This window comes from Epinephelus lanceolatus, chromosome 6, assembly GCF_041903045.1.
Source record: "Epinephelus lanceolatus isolate andai-2023 chromosome 6, ASM4190304v1, whole genome shotgun sequence".
NCBI classification, from domain to species: Eukaryota; Metazoa; Chordata; class Actinopteri; order Perciformes; family Serranidae; genus Epinephelus; species Epinephelus lanceolatus.
In genome coordinates this window covers 26,162,085-26,185,021 of record NC_135739.1, presented here as the reverse complement: position 1 = coordinate 26,185,021, position 22,937 = coordinate 26,162,085, and the positions used below count along the sequence as shown (strand labels likewise).

The window sequence follows — 22,937 nt, the reverse complement described above, 5'->3', positions numbered from 1 at the left end:
TCGGCTTCCTGGAGTGGTGCTCAGTATGTGTGTGTTAGCAGTTCCCCCTCTCCGAGATGTTGATGATCTCATTAAAATCATCTATCTGTCTCGTTTTCACACCTCTCACTGAGAGCGGGAAGGTATCATTACAACTTACTGTCAATGTATATGTGTGTGGGTGTGTGTACATAAAAATGACACTCATCAAGCTGTGATTTTCAATCTGGTGTTCAACAGGCTTACAGAGCACAGTGCAGGTTTATGCCTGCACTCTTCTTCAGACATTTAAGAAAGCTTCTGCACACTTTTCTACTGCAGATTTCACATTTGTCTTTTGTAGCAAACTTCTTGAACAAGAGCTGAATGAATTAAATGCAAGAAATTTTTCAGAGGCCTTGTGGAACATCAGTTGTGATAGCATGTGTTTAAAGACACTGTCGGTGTGTTACGCAGAAAACAGGTGCAGACATTTGGACATTCATTAGGGCCACCAATGCAGTGTGTGCTTCCCTTAAAGGTCCAGTGTTTATGATTTAGGGGTATATGTTGGCAGAAATTTAATATAATATAATATAATAAGAGTTCTCTTTAGTGTATTATCACCTGAAAATAAGAGTCATCGTGTTTCATTACCTTAGAATTAAGGGTGAGTTTGTGTACAAAATTTTTTTTCGTGTAAACATGTACACGGGTTTCATCGTTGGGCAGTGCTGTTGCATTATACCAGTAAAACCCCAGTTATCGCAATACCAACTGAACGGGCCATTTAACCAACGGTTACAGGCCGCCACTCTGAAATACCGCCATTTCGACGGTCCGCCATTCCGAATTCTGGTCCCTGAGTCCTGACATTAAGCTATGGTGAGCCTGTAGAAGCCGTATTTTCCATGCATGTCAGCGATTTTCACCGGGGACGCACGCAAGTAATTCAGGCTGACATTACCTGTTTTTCAGCGAACTCCTCTGGTAATTTTATTAAAAAGCATGGCATATAGGTCCACAGTAACTTAATATTACTATTATTATTATTATTATTATTATTGTGTCTTACAAGAGTGGGCTACAATGAGTACTGGCCATCAAATCACAGCATCCGCGGTGAGAGGACACAGAATTGTGTGCGCTTTTACGCACACGGGTCTAGGCGATCACGGATATTTGATGTGGGAAAGATGTAGCCAGATGTATTACCTGTTTTTAAGCGGCACCGAGATACGTGGCTCGTCCGTCTGTCCGTAGCATGAGTCGTGCGCCACTTCACCACTGACCAGTGCGTAAAAGCGCAAACAATTCCGTGTCCTCTCACCACGGATGCTGTGATTTGATGGCCCGGTACTAGAGAGACCCCCTTAACGAACGCGCCGTTTTAATAGAACGGAGCATGTAAGCTACTGACCTGTTGTCAAATCCGGTCTCACGCCATTTCTTGTCATATTCACAGTCTATCACAGTTAATCAAGAATTAGTATCACCCCGTTCCCCCTTAAAAAAAAAAAGTTTTTCGTGTACTAATTTTTCATAACCGTTTATGATCTCAAACACGTGTGAGAGACATCACTGGTCTGAAAGGTCAGAAAAACTGGTAAGAGTCCGCTCATGTTAAATCTGTTGTCCTAGGCGCTCCTTTTAAAAGCTCTGAAAGGTGAATACCCGACAGATTTCAGGCTTATCTATTATGGTTATATGTGATGAAGATCACTATAAAGGAGAAGCAGTTGGATGGCAGGTGACCAGACTGTAAGAAAACACAAAGGTTACAACTGCACTGACCGTGTGACTCCAAAGAGTTATTTCAGTCTCTAGAAGGGCAAAATTAATTGATGCATTAGAATATTGTCACAACTACATGATTCTCACAGAGACGAGGGGAACCTTACAGGATAAACAAAACTGTTTTCAAATAGTCCAGTAGGCTCATGAATTTAATTGTTAATATTGAAAGAGATTTATGAGGGAACTCCAACCTTTTCAGGGTTCCCCCATGTGAGCCATGACTGGCAAAAGGAGTAGTGGAAGCCAGGGTGGACGAGTATATACACATAAGCACGGCCCGAGTCAGTATCTCCTTCTAAACAGAACAAAAGTGAAAGAAAGAAATTTCATAACTGATAATCTACCTAAGACGATACCCAGCGGACTGACTTTGACCACTGATGGACTGGCTGTGTTCTTTAAAGGTGTTTGAGTCGTCTGCGTGTGGAATTGTTGTGTGTGTGTGTGAGTGTGTGCAGCTGACGGATGCATGAAACCACACACTTGCCAAGCTTGATGCAGCTTCCAGCAGTGCCTTAACCCTTTCCTGTCAAGTCTCTGATAGTTCAGTTGCTGTGTTTTAGCTGTTAAACTGTGTTTGAATGCATGTTTAAAAACTTGTTAAGTCAAAACGTATAAAGTTGTGCTACACAAAGATGCCTGTGCCTCAAATATTTGCTATCCAGTTCAACTGAAAAAGGGATAAATTGTATAAAGTATTGATGTTCTGGATGTGAAATAGGGATAAAGTGTAAGTGTGAGAGTGGTTTAAGTCTCACTTTGTCCCAATTTGATTCAATTATGATAGTGGTTGTGGTGAGCATATAGATACGAACTGTTCAAGTGAGCTGTGTTAAGCTGAATGTCATTGCAGACTGAGTTTGTGAGTGTGTGTGAAAAGTGTGATGCAGTTAGAAATTACAAGTAGTGAGTGTGGTTGCTTGGGCGTGGCACAACTGGGGGGGGAGGAGGGGGGGTACACAAACACAGGCGGTTATTTTTAGAACAGCACCTCTCTCGACCCCCCTTCCCTTTGCGCTCGCAAGTCTAGAGCAGAACTGTAAGCTTTTTTATTTTTTCAAAGTTGGAAAATTAAAGGTACAATAGGCAAAAATTGTAAATACGTTTTTTTTTCTTCATCTAAACATTAAAATTGCTTGCTCTGACCATATCTAATTTCAATTTCAATTTCAATTTATTTATTTAAATAGGGACAATGCATATTAATGAACATATACATGTAAATATGCCAGATTATAGCCGTAGGCTAGTTTCCATCTGTAGTCCCTTGGCAGGTTGATATTACATCAGGTAGAATAGAAAAAGAGAAAAAAGAAAAGAAACAAAACATATACAATACAAGTACACAGAACATTCAGTGGTAGGCGACCATTTGAGCTAGTGTGTAAAAGAGGAAAGTGCTGACCATAAAGTGCTGGTGCATAGATAAAATATATATTGCACAGATTTAAATAAATACAAATCTAAATTGCACGATGCCCTTATAAAGTGCTAGTGCATATTAGATAAAGTGCTGCTGCATAACAGAAAATTAACCAGTACTAAATGAAGATTGCACCCTGCCCTACTACATATTACTAATAAATGGTACAGTTATAAACATATAACTATAACTCTAATAAACATATAAGCAAAGTGTCGATGAATATATCACCACTTGCTATTGTCAGCTGCAAAAATCACAAACATCTAAAGGACATTCAAAAACTCTCAGAAAAATCAGCGAAACAGACCAAAGGGTTCGACCCGGCGGGGCCAAAAGAAGGCACATTTGATGTGTGAGGATATGGAGTTTTGCATAAAAGACAGCAAACTAAAAACCAAACCCAAAAACAGTCGGAAGAAAAACGAATTAGAACTCAAAATCACAAACTTATTCAAAGAAGAAGGCCAGTGTTACAGAAAGAACACTCGAGAAGATCTTGTCGATTTTAAAAAAGAGCAAACATGTGAGCGTACGTAAACATACCACACAAATGAATGTGTCAGACGCTGCCGGACTTTACCCATCCACATGTGGGACGATTCACATCAATGACAATTGTGAAATTAAAAATAATGAGTTGTTCCAAGTCCAACCAATGGTTATGAATCCAAAGACCAACAATTGTTAAATGTCAGGGACAACACACAAAAAGTAGGGGGATCGCCATTATCCCCTGTTGTCCTCTCCATGTCTGCTGCTCCCCTGGCACGTCCCACACCCTCCACTTCTCAGACAGGTCAGACGGATCAGCCTGGGCCCACATCTAAGGAGAGATTGTTTTGCCTGTATGGCTTTTTAAAGCTAATATCTGCCCACGCTGAGTCTGCAGTTTGCCAACACATTAATGCATATTAACTTTTTTGCTTCTGAACTTTCTTTCTTCCTCTTTATACGTCCACTTATTTTTCCCCATACCATCATCCCTGTTAATACTAATTTACTTTTCCATGGATGGATGCACACCATTCATTTCCGTGCGTTTCCTTTTTCCTCTCTTTTTCTTTTAATTCTCTCGCTTGGTTTTGTTCTCTCTCTGTCACTCTCTCTCAGTGCTCGCCGAGCCTTCCCACCCTCATTTTTCTAAAATTGAATCATTTTCACTTTTACACTTGTGTGTGGTGGGGTAATTACAGGCTGTTAAACAGAGCATGCTCCCTTAAAACACACTCACACACATACACACACACACACGCACACTCTTCCTCTCATAGTGCAGCCGTTTGTGAAATTAAGTCCATTCCCCCTGCAACTCTGCTCCCATCAAAGTCAGACCCCACCATAACGACTACTACTGCTACACACATACACACTCGGGCGGGTGTGTAAAAGACCTCAGCCTTAGCAGTCTGTCACTTTCTCCTTGTCTTTATACCTCCATCATTCTTTTTCTCTTTATTTTCATTGTTGAAACCCTCTCAATCACCCCTCTCCCCCAACACACACCAGCAGATTTCCTGTCAGATAAAAGATTAGCTTCAGAGCATGTGAGGAGAAGGTAGGGAAAGACTGGCGAAAGAGAATTGAAAGGGATATTTTGAAGTGTACCCCAGCTGCAACTTCCCGGGAAGGCAGGAGTTTATTATGAATCCATCAGTCCTCAACCTCCTCTGTAGTCCAAAGGTTTTGAACCATTCCTCGCTTGCAGCTTTTTTTTTCTTTGTCCCAGAGGAGAGAGATGGAGAGCTGAAGATCTGCATATCGCATTAGTTGGAATATAACTGTTGGGATGATTGGTAGGGTGTTCTGGGCTTTAACTCAGTGTTTGCAGTAACTGAAGGCACTTTTTACAGATTGCATGGGTGTTATTTTTAATAGATGTTACAAGTAAGCTGCAAGAGGGTCTGAGACATGTGTTTGCTCCAGTATTTGCCAGGTAACAAAAATACAGTAAATACTGGAAATGAACTTTCACTGAATGCTAAATACTTAAACTGAAACTTTCAAACCATAGTTAGAAGCAGCAGACTCAGAAAAATCATCCCCATCAATCTCTGAGTTTTTATTTGGAGTCTTGGTTATCTGGATGTCTAACAGGAAACTGACAGATATTAAAACTCTCAGCAAAACTACACAAGTGTCAACAAACCAGTGGCAAAGTAGCTGCATACACACTTTTACTGGCAGTTACGCTTAAATAAAATCTAAAATCAATGTGCAGTTTTTTTCATTTTTTCTGTTTTCACTTGTTAACGAACTGCTCCAAATATGTGACACAGCAAAAGTGGCTAATTTAGGCTATTTTTCTCACTTGTCTTAGCATTAGCAGTGGAGGTATCTGACCTGGAATATTGTGTGAACAGTCCTGAGTTGGAATAACAGATACAGTATAATGCTGGTATTATTTGCACACAGTATGATTGAATAAATCATGTACTGCTAGCTCTTTACTTCCCAGCTTCTGCCACAGCAGAGGATGGCAGTGTGCCATCCTGCCTATGAAGCATTAAAACAAACCCCCTTGCTTGTGTGATCGTGCAGACATGTGAACTCAGTACTTGAATTTCTCTTCAGGTATTTGTGAGGACGGTTGTGACAGACTGGAGTTGCATGCATTTGTCCTGGTAAAGTTTAAATAAGAGACACTTGCTTGTCACTATTTTAGTGCAGCAGTAATTATAGTTCCTCTTAACACATGTGGATATGAAGTAGAAACTAAATAAGAAGATTGCACATTTAGCATGTCAGTCGAAGTGTACAGCATGCTGTCGTGACAGCTTAATTCCACCTGCCAGCCATGCTGTCCCACCGCAGATAAATTCTACTCCACCTTAGATAGGTGGAAAAGTTCAACCCTTCAATTGCTGTGTGTTGTTTTTATTTGTGCGTTTCTCTCTCTCTGCTGCCGGAGTGACAGACGTGTTGCTGCCATGGCAACCGTGGCCTTAGGAGGGAGTGAACAGGAGGAGACACGCTGATCGGCTGATTTGTTTAGTTCGATGCTGGGATGGAAGGGATCATCTGAGGGATGTTCTCCGCTCTGAAATAGATGCACATTTACACAAAAAACTCTGCAACGTGATCCTCCCCGAGGACACATACGCCTTTAAAGGAATACTCAGACATTTTAGGAAATGTACTTATTTGCTGTCTTACCGAGAGTGAGATGAGAGGATCAATATTAATTTCATCTTCAAAACAGAGGGATATCCCTGACCTGTTTAGCCTAGCTAAGCACTGTAACACACATTACTGAACACCCACCTTGCTTAATCTCCCTGGTATGACTCCCAACAGAACTGCAGGTCTGACATCACAATGATGAGTGCAGTGTGATTTTTACTCTATTCATCAAGTTGTAAAGTGTGTTTTGAGCCACATAAATATAATATAGACACATGTTATAATGTATGCAAGTCCTCACAGTGCACAGTATATCACACAAAAATGCTTTGTGACATTTTTTCAGTAACACAACAGCAGAAAGGTTCAAGTATTAGCAGTAGACAGTAGAAAAAGACGGATGCAGGAAAGTTTGTGTAATGTAGTTGTTGGCCATTTAGAAGCTGCTAAGGTACTGGTGTGGTTTTAAAAACATGGACACAGTAATCCATGTGGACACAGAGCGCTTTATCTGCTCATAATGGCACACACAAAAAAGACTGTTGCATCATTATATTGTGTGGTTGGAACTGTGGTTTATTAAAACCAAAACCCAAAGCTAGACTTAAATGAATGCAGTGTTTTTTCGTTAACAGTGAAGTGAGACACCAATGGTCAGAAGTTGTCGTATTGTCTATTGTCTTAATTACAGCTGTGACCTGATAACCTGGTTCATAACTGTTGTTACCCATCATGAATTATCTTCTTAGAGTAAAATGCACAAATAAAAAAATGTATATTAACATGTAGATAATAATTATGGACTTACATGTTCATAAAACCAGGACAAAGTTACAGAAGGTAGTTAACTGCATATTTATTCACTAAAATAGGCCAGTTACAACTCTGAGGTTATAACCTAAATTTCAGTACATTTGTTTTTTGTCAGATGTCACTTGCTTGCTCCCAAATGGCATGACAGACTTTGGTCACGAGCCTCTGATATGGGATACTTGTATAAATCCAGGCTGGAATAATAAGCATTGGAGGAGGTTGCACCGCTCTGAAGCTCCAAGCTTTCGTCTACAGATGGCAGTGTGGCACCGTGTCTTGGCACCTCTGACTGAATTTGACTTTGTATCTTACTTTCTTTGTGTTGATTATTTTTCTCACTCTCCCCCCTCTCTCCGTCCTATGCTCCTGCTCATTCTTTTTATGTCTCCCCTAAAGTGTTGTTGCTCCTCATCATCTCTCCATCTTTGTTCCTTTCTTTTTCATTTTCTGCTTCTCTTTCTCCCGTTGTTTGAGACATCCATACGGCTGTTGAGGCTTGAGTAAGGAGGGAGAAATGTAGGTATCCCCCCCACCACCACCATAGTTCATTGCCTCAGATCTCTGGAGGTTTAAGCAACCCAGAGGAAATAATTGCAGTAATAAAGAGTGTTGTAATATCTTCACAAATGAACAGATCAGATCTGAGTTTAGCTGGCTCCCTCCCACTCTGTTTTACAAATAAACTTGCTTTCTAAATGTAGCATCTGACATTTAATGTAATTGTACTTTACAGTGCCTACCTTATGTATTAACAGTACAAAGACTTTGATCCCTTGGTGATTTTAGTATCTTCCTTTACTCGCTGTGGAGCAACTCAGAAGCAGTGTATATGAACAGTAATAAAAACAGAAGCAATGTCACAGTAGGAACACCGCTTAAATATGATAAAACACAAAAAGAAAGGGTCTTAATTGCTAATGTGCACGGATTACAGAGTTTTAAAACAGCGGTAATGCATGAAGACAAAGTAGAGTGGATCAAGACAGTCTAACAGATCAAAACAACATGGCAGCAAACTGAAAACCACCACCCCCCAAACACTGATAAGAATAATGGTTGGTTTTCATGATGTATGCATGTGTAAAACAGAAGGGGAGGGAGGGGCGGCGAGGCGTACGTCATGGGTAATTTCATTTCTTAAAACAGTGAGTGCTGAGGGCAGTGAAATAAGCCAGCACTCCCAAAACAGTAATTTCTCCTGGTCCTGCCCTTCACCAGCCATTTAATTTTTTTTCTCCACTCTCCCTTTCTCCCCTTCTTCTCCCCTTCAAATTTAACTTTTTTTTAGTATCTCGACAAAGCTGTTATCTAGGGCAGTATTAAGTGATTGATGCTATTGTGTAAGCTTTAATTATTATGTTTAGTTCACTCAAAGCGGGTGTTATGTGTCTGGCCATTTGTGAAAATGTGATTGTTGGAGGGATTTGCAGTCCATGTTTTTTTGCCCCAAACAGGCGATGTACAACTGTACCGATGTTAAGTGTGGCTAGCTAGCAACATATACATGACCATGGGCCTGTCCCAATACCCACACTTCCCCTACAAATACCCACTTGCACTTGGTTGTGCGCCTTCACGTTTAGGCTAGTGGTGTCCCAAAACAGAATTGAGGTAGTGGAAGTGGTTTCCAACACTTCAAACCTGCCCTAGATTCCAAGGGAGCCCCGACCCGCACTTTCAATGAATTGGAAGATGAAATTTCCCAGAACACCGTGCAAAGTCAGCAACTTCGGCAGCTGTTGGAAAACAATTTGTTACTGTACGATCAAAATGTAGGCTATACAAACAGCAGATGGTTGGACTAGCGGAAACTCATCAGCAACTCGGTTGAACTCGAGGGCACTCAATACCAAGTGGAAGATTTAAGGGGTAGAAATGGGACAGGGACTTGGACTGTGTCTGTGCTGTTTGTTTGAAGCTCAGACTATCACTGATATTAAACCTTTACAGAAACTTCTATTTTTTACATGATTTCCCTCAAGTGTCTTCATATTATCCTTTCAACTCTATACATTTCTGATTATACTGGAAGGCTGTTGAAAAGAAAATACTGGTTTCTGTTTCTTATACATAGTATCTTGAATGCCAAGAAGGCAGCTCAGTCACAATCAGACGAGCCAACACTTTATGTTTTGCTTCTTTTTTACTTGGAAAATCCTCTAATCGAAAAGGTCTTAAAGGTGCGTTTCGACTGGATAAAACATCTTTGTAGACCATCAGCTGAGGGGCAGAAAGACCATGTCAAAGATGTAAAAATATCATCATTCTAAAAATGATAATATCCGAGAGAATACGTTATACATATGTGAGAAGGTCTAGGATATTACATGAAACAAATAGCAAAATATTCATAGGGAGTTGTGTATTTTACTTGACAAAATATTGGAGGAAATGGAAGATACAGAAAATGTAACTAAACAGGTTAAAGAATTAGGTGTGGTACTTGTTTAAAATGTTACTTTAAATTTAAAAATTTGTCCTGCTTAGACGACGGCCTTTCTTTTGCCAACCTTTCACTAAACCGAGTACTGTTTTTCCCCTTTGTCTGCAGGTATGCTGTCCCACCTGAGCACGGCAAGAGGCTGGAGAGGCTGGCACAAGGTGAGGCTTCGATGATGCTTTGAGTTAAAGTCCATTATTTTTTGTCTCTTGTACCCCTCTCATCCCCTGCCTTGGCTTTGTAAGTAAAGGAAAAGGTGCTTTAGACGGTCCAACACACACCATGAAATCTTGCACATGCTTCACACATAGCACACACTCAGAATACAATGATCACTTGTGTTGTGTTTATTGTGTTTTTAGATTTTAAATCTCTATGAGATCTTTTTTCTGGTGATTTTATATATATATATATATATATATATATATATCTATGTGGTTGTACCTTGTAAAGTAGCACTTCTCAGCTACATCCTGCCCCATTCTTCTTAAGCACAACATGTACAACACTGTAAGAACCCCTTTACTACTCTCAATAAATAACATTTCGGCAGTTTGTTGTGTGGTGGTGGGCACAGTGGTCTTCACGCTGAACACTGTGGAACATGCTGTGGGCCACATATTGAAAAATCTTTTGCATGTATTCAGCAGGTGAGAAACTTTTTTCCACTTTCTCACCACACACAAAAACATTGATTTCTGTGTCACCTGGCTGTGCCAAAATGGAGCCTGAGAAAGAAGAGCAGCTTGAAGCACTTAGTGGGTGCAGTCACTTGTTCTGAAAAGATCAGGAGGGCTGCTGGATTTGGAAGAGAGGCTGGTTTAAGTGAAGGCGCAGCATCGACTGTGTCTTCTGCAGAATGAGTTGGAGGGAACCTACAAATCCTGTACAATGACGTCCAGTCAGTCCAGACTATGCATTGGTTGATGGTTCATGGCTCTGAGGAGCACCACTGGCTGTTGCTGCTTGCTATGTTGTCTTCGAACGTGTCACATCTCAAGAGTAACGTACATAGTTTTAATTAGTGTGCATCTCTAATTTAATCTAAGTTATACCATGAAAAAAAAACTTTGTATATACTCATACCCAGGAAATCCCTCTCAGTCATCACTTATGACCCACTGGACTTGTGTGGTGGTGTATTTACCTGCAGAGACACTGCCCTCTGCCTGTATCTTCCTGTTTTCTTTTTCTTATTTTGCTGTGGTCGAGACGTTTCTAGGATGCTCTGAAAATCGCAGACACAGCCCAGAAAAAACAGAAATATTGCCAGGCGAAATGCCACACTGACAAAGCTAGTTCCAAAATGAGAGTGAACCTGGGGTTGGCTTTCACTTTGTTGGGGATGGGAATGAAGATCGACGTAGAGTTGGCTTCTTTATGTTGGATAGGTAGGTGTAAGCTGTTAGTATAGATGGTGAGATTCCATTTTGCCGTCCCTGACACTGATTCTGATACCTGAACCTGCGTATCAGTTGATGTGGTGTTTGCAATACGTTTTCAGTGTCTTTTCTTGCCAGATTCACTTGCAAATCGCTGAAAAAATAGACCATATGCGGAAACTATCACTGCAGATCGCAAGCCGGCTAGGGCGCTTGGAAGTTTTACAGTTATATGGAAGTTTTACGGTTGAGAAAATGCAGTGCCTAAGAAAAGGATGGTCTGACGGTGAGGTGAAGCGGTGAAAAAAATCCACTATAGCGTCCACTTAGACTGATAGTGAAATTTTGAGGTGGGCCTCTTTTAAGGTGGCTAAAATACATTTTGATATCAATCCCCGTCCAAAGCAGTGTAAGGCTTAGCTTCCATGGTGGGATTCCTGCCTGCTATTCCAAACAGGTGGCGCACTGACCACTTTTTCCTGAAGGCATCACACTTACTATATAGAAGTACTTCAAATGACCCCATTTCAAACTTCAATCCCAAACTAACCCTTTTAAGCTCAGCACACAACAAGAGAAACAGGAGTTAGGAAAGTAAACAAACAGCTTAAGTCAAGAGGGAGTGAGACCAAAACAAACTTGTAACATGAGGTACGATTATTTTTCTTAAGCCATTGAGCTCTTAATTAGAAATGTTTTGCTTGTGTTATTGTTGGTAAATTTGCTTTGTTCTTTCAGCATCGGATTGTGTTGGTAGTGTGCTAACTGGCGTCAAGACGGTCTTCCACGTTTGCTTTTTGTATGACGATTGTACACTACCGTTGTCTGATGATGTGGAGAGTTATTTCCTCTCATAAAGGCGCAGAATCTATGTGCTGTAGTCTTTGTGGTGTGTTCATGTACAACTTTTTTGGCCCAGACACAGGTGATGCAAGGTGACACAACAGTCAGCTTTCATTGCCAATAGTTCAGTTTGATGTGTCTTGGCCTTAAAATGGTAGTTGCCAGTTGACTGCACAGCGATACTTGCAGTTTATCAGGGTGTAAACTAACTTTAATTTCAATTTTGATAATACATTACGTGTTATTGGATCATTGCTTAGACTAGCATACTCGCCGAAACCTGATTCAGCATTCTGGGCAGTATCGGAAGCTTTCCGGAAACTGGTATTAGTATAGGAAGAACCCACGCTGTTAGCTTAGTTAGCTAAAGTATTGGCTTTTCCATTACAACAAATGTTACGTTCCTACAATAGAAGCTTGCAGTGAGTGTACGTATAGGCAGCGTAGGGAGGAGGGGCAAAGTTTGAATGTTGTGTTGACAAACAGTAACTTTCAACATTTCATGCTAGTGTTGCACGGTATACCAGTACTAAAATAGTACCGCGGTACTAGAGTATTCCAAACGGTACTATACTGCATTTGGAAAATACCGGTACTTTGAAATTGATTCAATTCATTAATTTAGTTAATTTATTTTACTCATTTATGCACACAAACGCCTTTCTTGTTCCTGTTGGAGCACAGATTGCACAAGTGGTGTGTATGACAACACTTGTATCAACATCCGCAGGTGGCGCACGTGAAAAAAGACAAGAGAAAGTCTGCCTCGCAAAGGGAGACAACACGAGACAGCACAAACTTGGTGGAACATTTGAGTTACCAAACCGTGACGTCCGTACCGAGGTACTTACCAAACCATGATTTTTTTGGTATCGTTACACCCCTACTATTTATTGTTCTAAAGGTTTGTATCCAAAAGGACTTTTCCTTAGGAAAAGTACCGAAGAGTATTGAAAAGTATCGAAATTCATATTGGTATTGGTACCGAAACAAAGATTTTGGTATCGTGACAACACTATTACATGCTTTGCTGAATGCTATTGCCATCCACTCCTCTCTCTGTGAAACAGGATTTCTCCTTGCGCCTCTCCCTTTTTATTCCCACCACTCATGTTCTCCTCCTCCTCCTATCCCCTGTTTTGATCAATAAGGATTAACTTGTGTATTGCAAGTTGCTCAGAGTGAGGTATAAGATGTGGGGATGATGATGGAGTCGCCCCAATCCAAACTACATTAAATAGACACGCCGTTTGTCCTTGTTGTGAGGAGCTGAGCACAAATCAATAATCCCCAATGCAGCCCCTGTCACTTGCTATCCCTCTTTTGTACCGGAATGGCTGGAATATGTAACACACAATATGTGATTTGTGACAGACAAGCTCAAAGGAGTCTCTTCAAAGGAAAACAAAACTGTCCAGGTGATATTAAACACATGATTTACAGTGTAATTTATGTTAAAACATGCTTGTTAGATGATCAAAGATTTGACTATATGCATATGTAACTACATCATAGTCACTCAAGACTGTGGCGTTAACTGACAGCCACTTACCATGTTGCTGGTTATATCTGTGTTATGCTAAATCTTGTTCATGAACACAGGAGAAAGCTCCATTTCCTTCCACCAAGCCCCCTAATCAGTGTCTGATTCACGTTTCAGTTAAACACCTGGTGAAAAACCTACAAAATTCAGTTTTAAAAAGAACCAATGCCTCGGAGAAAATAGACCAATTTCACATCGAACATGAATAACAGTAATACTGGCTCCTTTCTATTTAGTTGTTTCAGTTCCAAAGCCCTTATGTTGTTCTCGTTGACTTACTGGCCCCCCTTAATGGAATGGAGCCACAGTTAGTGTTATTACCTCCACTTGTTCTTTTCCTACGATGGAAAGTCAAATGTTTATCGTGAGAAGGGCCCATTATATTGACAACTTAAGTCACAGTACACAAAAAAAGCCTTTGCTGATAAAGAATCACTGAACAGTTGTTGTTAAATGGCCATAAATATCAGAGTGCTGTGCGCTGACCGCAAGCAGATTTTAACTTTCAGTCATGCATTGTTTGTCAGATGCAATGATGCTGCTCTGAAGTGCCCTGTTTATCCTTTCAGTATTGTTTCAGTGTTGCAATTTAGCACATCATTGAGAGTGGTGAGTCTTCCCAAGCTGACTGAGACAAGCATTTCACATTATTTTAAGCTCATCAGCTGAATACTTCTGAATCTGAACCTCTGGTAATGGTAGCAGATAGCTTGAGTCAGTGAAACTAAAGTTTCCTCAGTGGCCAAATTACAAAACTAGATCAAAGATGAAATTTGTTTAACTCTATATAATGCTTCTGTTATATTAATAGGAAGTTTCAGTGAGTTGAAAGCTGAACCTGAATAGATACAAAAGGATTATGATTTTATAGCAAATTCAAAACTAGATTCACAGATATCAAACTCCAACTTTAAAATGCACACTGTAGACATTTCTTATCACTCTTCATGTGGGCATTGAGCTCTCAGTCACAGTCAGATTGCAGCCTTCTCTCTGCTCTCATCTAAGCAGCTGGCAGTGGGAGGAAAGCAATGCCAACGTTATTTAACAAGCACCCACTGACCTATCAAAGCCATCGTCAGCACAGGTAGCCAACTGTTTACGAGGTCCTTAAAAGGCTGTTATGAGCGTAGTAGGAATGCCTAATGGGGCTGGGACAATGGTCTTGTTACTTGAAAACTCCTCTCCAAACATTTGACACGGCGACAGCCGTTGCTCTTATCGCCCCTCATCTCCGCATTATTTTAGTCATGGCTTCAGACTTTTTTGGGTGGGGAGGGTGCAGGGTTAGAGGCAGGAACTTAATTTTCAAACTCAAAAGGACAGAATGAAGCCTTTAAGTTAATATTACCCCGCAGAGAGCTCAGAGAGCCAGCTGCATTTTAATGGGGATTAATACCCGGGCTCTGTCGGCACATTATTCACCTTTATCAGCTCCAACAAGCAGGCAGGCGAAGAGAGAATAGAAGCCCTCTCTCCCTCTCTTGCTTTGTAGGGTGGAACAGAGGCTGAAACAATGCAGTGAAAATGAAGGATGAAATGGGTGCCGATTATACTGTCAGTCACATTAAAGTTTAACCGGGTGGAGGCTTGGATGGACCCCCCTTTGAGGCACTGGCGGGTACAGACAGTAAAGAGCGGGAGAGTGAGCGATGGAGGAGAAATTCTTTCTTTTGATTATGCTGAGGCCGTCTGAGTCTCTCTGTCTCCAAGAGCAAAAGTGAGCCTTTGTTTTAGAGAGAGAGTTGGTGCTTTGAAAACCCAAAATGTCAGATGGGGATATTATGATCTCAAAGCAATCTGTGTTTTTAAGGAAGTAGGTTGGTTGTTTTGTAACATAAAATGTAACACTGCTAAGAGTTAGCAGCTATGCAAGTGTGCTGGTGCTTATATATTTGTAGTAATAGTAGTTGTAGTCACACATTATGTTGTTTGACTGATTTTGTAAAGATGCAGATGTTTATTTAAGAGTGACCTTGGGGGCACAGACATCAACATTTAAAGCGAATCAGTTTAAAAGCTCATTATATTGTTTTGGGATTAATTATAACACAGTAAACAAATGAGACCATGGTTTAGACAATTGGTAGTCCCTGTCCTCCAATCTTGTTAATGCTTCTTAAAGTAAATACCACAATATCTATACACACAACTGTCTGCCTTTGCAAAGCACATCTTCAGGCAAAGGTTTTCTCTTTGGTCGTACTGAATGGGATAAAGATTTTTGTAATTGACAGCACCCAGTCCCTGTTTTGTGCTGTAGTCTTTCTTTGCACCATAATGCAATCCAGCAGACATTCCCTGAAATCCAACCTGGAGGCACACAAACAATGCATTGACATGCACTGCAGTAATGTGATTATTCCACACTTTGGGCAATAAATTAATTCACGCCCATGTCAATGGGGAAACCGGATTTCCCTTTCCAGGTTGTGGGATTAACAATAATATCGTAAACACAGCTTCATTTCTGCTGCAGAAATCTATTTAGTTGGCAACACTTATCTGGCATTCTTAAAATATTTACCTACCAACTAAGCTCTCTTCCAAAACTCATGGAAAAACTCTTAAAGCAGCATCCTATCATCAAACAATTCTCTAATATCTTACAGCAGAAACACTTGGAACATAACAAATTCAAATAAATGTATGAATACTCCAATACTGAGATGAATAGCCACATCTACAGTAAAAATGAAGGCAGTGTACATTTCTGATTACTGATCAAACAGCATGTGAACTGAGGTTTTTAAAATGTAATCAAGAGTGATCATCAAGTGCAACACATTTAACGTGCATATATGGTTTGCATATACATATAATGGTGTGCATATAAATGTATGAAATCCAAGTTACAGTCAAGACGCTGACTGTCTAAAGGTCCAAGATCATAATACTACACTGATGAGCAGTTTGTCTGAGTCGGGCTGTATCAGAGTAAGGTTCAAATATTGTGGCAGTGCTGGTCATGCATTTAAAATGTCTTGCTTGAATCCTATACCAGGAACCACATTTTTCTAAGCATATCATTTGTGCTTTGTAGCTTTTGACAGCAGAATTGGTGGAATAATACTTCGTAACAATCTGTCCGAGCAAATCATTGATCAGTGTTCAGCAGTAAATAATATGCCTGCAGTTTGCAGTTGATACATCAATTATCACACATATCTAACGCTGCATTTATTGTCTTTTCAACTGCCGTGTCATCTGAAGTTTTCCTTTGATTAACGCTCACCTGCGCCAGCTGACAGGCAGTGACCACAGGGCTGTGGAACCAGGGAATGGTTATGATTATTAATGCTTTCTGGAGCAACTGCTGCAGAGGGTTTAGCTCTTAACTGAAAAGTTAACCCGAAATTATTGAACATTCCCCCATAATTCTGATGAACACTCACTGGCTATATTCTGTCATTAGACGGTACCCCACACAGACACCAAAGATCATTTTAAAACCATCCTTATTGTTTGATTTGAGGCATCTTAATCAGCAATATTTGCTGACAATCATGTCATGCATTACAACATGTATTTGAAAATGTGCTGCCATGTCTTTCCGGGATTGTCAGTAAAATACCCCATGTTTGCTGTCTCCCCCTGCAGGCTTCTTCCCTGGCAGCTCTCAAGGTTGTGACGCCTTCCTTCGCCACAAGATGACGCTGATATCTCCTTCCATCCTGAAGAAATACGGCATTCCTTTTGACAGGGTGATTGCCAACTTCATGTTGCATGACATATAAGGGCATTATGGCCAACATGAGAAATAAACAAAGTTAATTATGTTCTGAGTATAGGGGGCAATGACAGTCCTGCTTACTGACATATTCTCAGTTGCATAGATGTGGCAAAGACATTGATATTAAAATAATAAGGGAGCGTGAATTATATAACGTTAGAAGAAGGAACTAAAGTTATGTATCCTTACTGCCTGGTCTCTGATAACATTTGTGTGTCTTGTGTAAGAAGAGGTGGGCTTATTTTGAGTGACGAATGACAACGCAAGGGAAGTGAGTGGCTCAGCTTTGACGCAACCATCACAACTGCTCCAGGCTGCACTAATGATACAGTATGAGTAATGATCTTCTGTCGTGTCTGTCCCAGGAAATTGATTGGCATTCTTTCCGTTTTTGATCTATTCAGTAGGCAATATAAATCTTCATGGTGTAAAATTAATGGAAGATTGAAGGAAAAAGAAAAAACGTCACAGAGCAGGCATAGAAAGTTCTCCATTGTCAGAAGAGAGCCCCCACCCCCACCCCATTTATGTCTTCACCCCCCCCCCCCCCCCCCCCCAGGACGTCATTATCACAGCGAACATGTTACTTGTTACACACCTACAGTACCTCTCTCGATTCATGTGTAAAAATAAAACCGTCGTCTTGCGTTTTTGCAAGAGCAAAAAAGGGACGTTTGATATCTGAACCACTGCCTTTAGTTGAGGAAGTTTGTCTCCCACTCGCAGCCTCTACCCCTGTTTCTCCCCTCACGCCTGTCACCTTGCCTGGCTTGATGTGTCTCTTGAATGCCTGGATCCAGGCTTCACAAAGGAGTTGCGATCCTCAGCCAGACATGTAGGGCTTAAGTTTTGGGGCAACGCATTAAAAAAAGAATGTGCTTAACTTGTCCTCACATTTTTAAACATTTCTCAGAATAACACTGAGCTCATGGGAAGACACTCAACCCTTGGAGCAGCAGTCATGTTAGGCTGAATTAATTTTGCTCGCAAGACAGAAAAGTTTAGAGAAAAGTTGTTGCTGAGGAGTTGAAAATGTAGTGGATGTGAGACTCATGAGTGGTAATAGAATATATGTTAGAATTTAATTAGATAGTACTTAACGTTCAGAAAATAGGAGTCACAGCTGTCAGTACTGATTGTGTAAATTAAAAACAATACATGACAAATAAGGTTAAAGCAAAAGGTGTAGCATACACATACAATTTATAATTTCAGCACTTAGACATGTTCAACAGGAATAAGTGACAACATTTCCACATGCACATTGGTCACTTTGTAAAGGCAAGGGTGGGAAGTACAGCTGTAAAAGAAGTGTTACTTTTAATAACAGTTTCCTAAAAGTAAAACGACTTGAAGGATGAAATGGGTGCTGAAAATGGGGAAATTATTTCCATATGATTTTTGCCAGTAAAAAAATCTTAACAAAATCTTAAAATATTAAATGAAATTAAATGAGATTAAATTAAATTAAATTAAATTTAAGAAATATTAATTAAAGGATATCAAACATGCCAAGAAATTACAGTATTTATAATGACCGAACAAAACTTGAGAAAACGAGCGCTGTCTCCCAAACTAATTAAAAAGAAGCTTTTAATAGTGTCCTTGATGAGAGACCTAATTAGTTTTTATTTAGCCTGCTAGTTTATGAGATGCATAGTTGTCTTCATTGGACTTGACGCTTCAGTAGACTAAGTGCAGCCAGGGATTTCCTTTATCTTTAGACAAATTTGATGGGGACTCAGCTGGAATTAGATTTTCAAAATAGGGTTGGCAATGCAAGCAGTGTCTTTGTCATTTATTTTGAACACAAAAGATAAGATTTATAACATGTTTAGAATTTAATCTAATTTTGTTTTCTCTGTATGAACAGATAACTCAGAATGAAGGGGAGTTCATGGTCACCTTTCCTTATGGCTACCATGCTGGCTTCAACCATGGCTTCAACTGCGCAGAGTCCACAAACTTTGCCACCTTGCGCTGGGTGGACTATGGGAAAATGGCAACCCAGGTAAGATAACAGTGCTAAATTCCACTGAACAACTAAAAGAAAGTCTCAGAGATGATTGGAAATTGCACATTTTTGTCTATATAAATTTTGAAGTGAGAGAAAACATATGTAAACCTCCACCGATATCATCACCATCACACAAACACCCTGTAGGCAAATGTAGAGACTCCACATGAAGAGGTTTGATCCGATGTGTGATTCAGCAGCAACTTTGCAGCCTTCCCGCTTTGGCTGTTTGATTCTCTGAAGGAATGAAGTAATAGATCATATCGAAATATAAAAGCAGCGTCTGGTTCTTTGCTGCACACCATCTGTTACCGACACTAACCGTACCCTCGCATCCTTCCATTGACGCAAGCTGCCTCCTTGCCTGTGGGCTGCTGAGCATGAAATTGACAGGGCATGGGTTGGTTGTGGACGGGAGCCCGACTACAATGTCCTCTGGAAAAACCTCCCCTCTTGTCTCTTTTCTATACATCCACTTCATTTTCCTGTTCAGTTCCCCCTCTCTTTGCTCATGTGTGAGTGCTCACGTGTGTGTATGTGTGTGTCCCTCTACCCAGCTTTCTCTCTACTTGGCTGCATGTCAGATTTATGAGGTGCCAGTTTTCAGAACTACATCCCCCTCCCCTCTCCCTCTTTCTCATTTTCGGCCTTCCTACTTTACCCATGTGGCCACTTGTAATTTAAGAACCAGTAGTCCAGGCTCCAGCAGTCTTCCCTCCACCCAGCCCAGTGCTCAAGGGAGCATCCCCGCTACACTTGTCTCAGTGCGATAAAGAAGAGTGGTCCACTCTGCACTGCTAATCCGAGTCGAGAAATCGACAGCGCAGCACCACACACAGTCGGAGGAATATGAAAGAGAACAGCTCGGCCAACGAGACAGGCTCTTTCTGCCAGTCCACCTCTTTCTCTTCGTCTTTCACACAGACATTTTTATTCTCCTGGGGCGGTGTGGTAGCATAGTGGTTATAGAGATTGTCCCCTAACTAGAGCTGCTTAAATTCAGTCCCAACAGCAGTAGTGCTGTATGTCCTCGAGCGGGACCTTGAGCACATTCAGGCTCCCTCACTCATGAATCATTCTGAGTAAGAAGGTAGGCTCAACTCCTCTTCAGTGGCTGTCAAAAATGGCACATGACCTGTGAAATTACTCTCCCTGCCTTTATCGTGTTCTTCTCAGCCTCATTAATAAGTGGGCCCTTTAAAGTAACATAAATGTCTTGAGTCCCTTGGAATTATTTTTTTGGCAGTAACCAAAGTCCTTTTCTTGACTACCACACATAAAACTAATAGTGAAAAACAAATCACACTAAATTATCTGGTTTTTGGCTTGCTTTGGCTCTCCTGTATGTGCTCATTAGCTGAAGGCGGCAACATTTGCCAACTCAGCAACTTAAAGTGACTTATTTTGGCAGTGGTTTTACTTCTCAAGAGTGCAGTTAGAACAGTTACTACACACACATCCAATACTTTATTGGTCGGTAGAAAATGTCCGTATACTGACTGGGGTTAGTTACCAAATTTTTGATTCTTTTTAACTCCAAATGCAGATCATGGACACATACACTGGACCACCTGTTTTCAAGGCCTTGAAAGTCAAGTTTTTAAGTACAACTCAGTTCTTAAAGTGAGACCATGTCAGTTTTGAAAGAAGAAATAACACCTTATTCTTACACAGCTAATTTTTTAGCAATAAAATGTAACCATGGCCAGTTCAGTACACTCAGTGCTACTCTCTGTTTTATCATTTACCATTATGCTGTTTTGTCATTTGTGTAATTGTCAGTGTCAGTCATTAATCTTTGACCATCGAGAATACTTTTGACCAGTTACACATATTGGTCTATAGGTTAATTTTACAACTTTTCAGTTTACTGCACTGCGCATTGCCTGGGTCAGGTGGTAGCTAGCTAGCAGCATATTTATTCACCAATTACCACTAGTAACGCCATCCTGACCCAACACTGTTGCACTGAAATGTAATGCCACCCTCTGGTCTCCCCCTCGTTGTCCCAGTGAGTATGTGAAACAATTTTGAGCTGCAAACCCCCTTTAGCATCGTTGACTAGGTCCATGTTATCACTGTTAGCTCTTTTAGCATAGTTAATAGTGTCAGCATGGCTAGTGGTGCAACGTATGTTTGCTAACAATGCTAGGGTCCATGTCATTGGTTCGACATCCCATTATTCCGACTGTCCGCAGTGCTGAATGGCTCGCGGCGGGCGTATGGTGCGCCGCGACCGGCTTGAGGCGGAGCAGGCTCACGGCTTGTGTGTTTGTCACTTTCTTTTTCATTTTAACCCACACCATGATCTTTTCCTGACCCTAACCAAGTGGTTTTTGTGCCTAAACCTAACCAGACTTTAACCACAGGGCATCATGATGATTTCGGAATTGACTTCGGAACAATGGGTTTAATATGGTCGGAACAATGGGATGTCGAACCAATGGGCTGTCGAACCAATGGGCAGTTCCCCAATGCTAAAGGGATGTTGTGGTTCAAAATGAAGCTGCTTGCTCACTGGGGCTTCCTGGGGCGAGACCAGAGGGTGACACAATGTCTCAGCAACAGTGCCGTCCCTTTTGGCACTACCAGCGATTATCTTGTGGCACTGCTAGCTAGCTACCACCTGACCTGAGTGGTGTGCATAGCAGAGCAGCCAAGGCTATTGTTAGCTTACCAGCAGAGACCAGAGGGTTTGGGATCGGGCACTATATTTTCGCATGTTAATGCAGCTAGCCGGCTATCTGTCAGTAAAGCTAACAGAAAATGAAATATAAGTTAAGATATTTGCATCACATATTACAATTTCACCTCTTCTAAACGGATAGCGCTTCAAAATGCAGCACTGAAGCTCACTGAGACAATGGAGTGCCAGACTTCAAGGAAAGATCTCTTGCATTTCACATCACTTAGCTTTTTTTTTTCTTAAGAATAACCAGTTAGTTACCGATTAATGGGCGTCAGCCTATGAGAAGCAAAAGTAACTGAAACCAAATGACACTCCTAGTGCTCATATCTAGAGTCTTAAATACTCTGCATTTTCAGTGAGAGATTAGAAAGTAACCTCTGCCAGTTTTATTTGAGTAGTTTGTTATTTATATACAGTAGTTTTATATAGCTCGCCCATGCCATCCACTTGCTTGGCAACAATGAAATCTCTCATTCTCTCTCGGTCTTTCCAACTCTCCCCCCGTCTTTCTCTCTCTGTCTTAAACTCAAGCAGTCATCTGTTAACTCGTTTGGCTGTCTCCCCTCCCTCTCCCGCCCTCTTCCCACTGAGCCTTATTCTGTCAGCACCAAACAGGACAGTGAACGATGGGGCTCGGGATCGAATTTGTCACCGTTTGGGGGCTGCCAGCACACGACAGAGAGGAGGAGAGAGTGAGCTCGGGCGTGCTTCATGTCTCAGTCTTCTTAAATACAAGCTCCCCAACTGCTGACCCATCTGTCTGACTTACCAAACGAACACACACCTGCGGTCAAAGCAGGCGTACTGTCAGCACTCCTTGCGTGCTGTGTGTGCACCTACTTATACTTCTATTATTTCGGACATTGCAGTCTTAATTAACCTTCTCTTCAGCCTTACTGAATATGCATTAGGTATCAGCCATTTCAGGATTTCGGGGTTTGGCATCTAAGATAACTTCAAACAGATATGCTGCAGGGATCAGATAATAAAATCAAAATATCATACCAGGCATCATTACAACTTTCATCCACATGACATAACATTCACAATAGATACCAGGCACCAGGTTTAATCTGAACAAAAACTTGCACTTTAGTTTGAACTCTTTTGGTGTGGTCACCAAGTGACATCCAGTGCTGAGAAAAGGTTAAACCAGTTTGTTAGAAATAACCCTTA

The 22,937-nt window shown here is 41.0% G+C and overlaps 1 protein-coding gene across 4 annotated transcripts in view; it reads left to right on the top strand.

The window, feature by feature from the left end:
• kdm4b (lysine (K)-specific demethylase 4B) overlaps nt 1-22,937 on the top strand; it is a 57,391-nt gene that overhangs the window by 12,790 nt on the left and 21,664 nt on the right. For all 4 annotated transcript variants that reach the window (XM_078168858.1, XM_033621803.2, XM_033621804.2 and 1 more), the window contains exons 6-8: nt 9,666-9,715; nt 16,923-17,026; nt 18,929-19,066. In XM_078168858.1, coding sequence (XP_078024984.1) covers nt 9,666-9,715; nt 16,923-17,026; nt 18,929-19,066 — 292 coding nt within the window. The remainder of the gene's footprint in view (nt 1-9,665; nt 9,716-16,922; nt 17,027-18,928; nt 19,067-22,937) is intronic.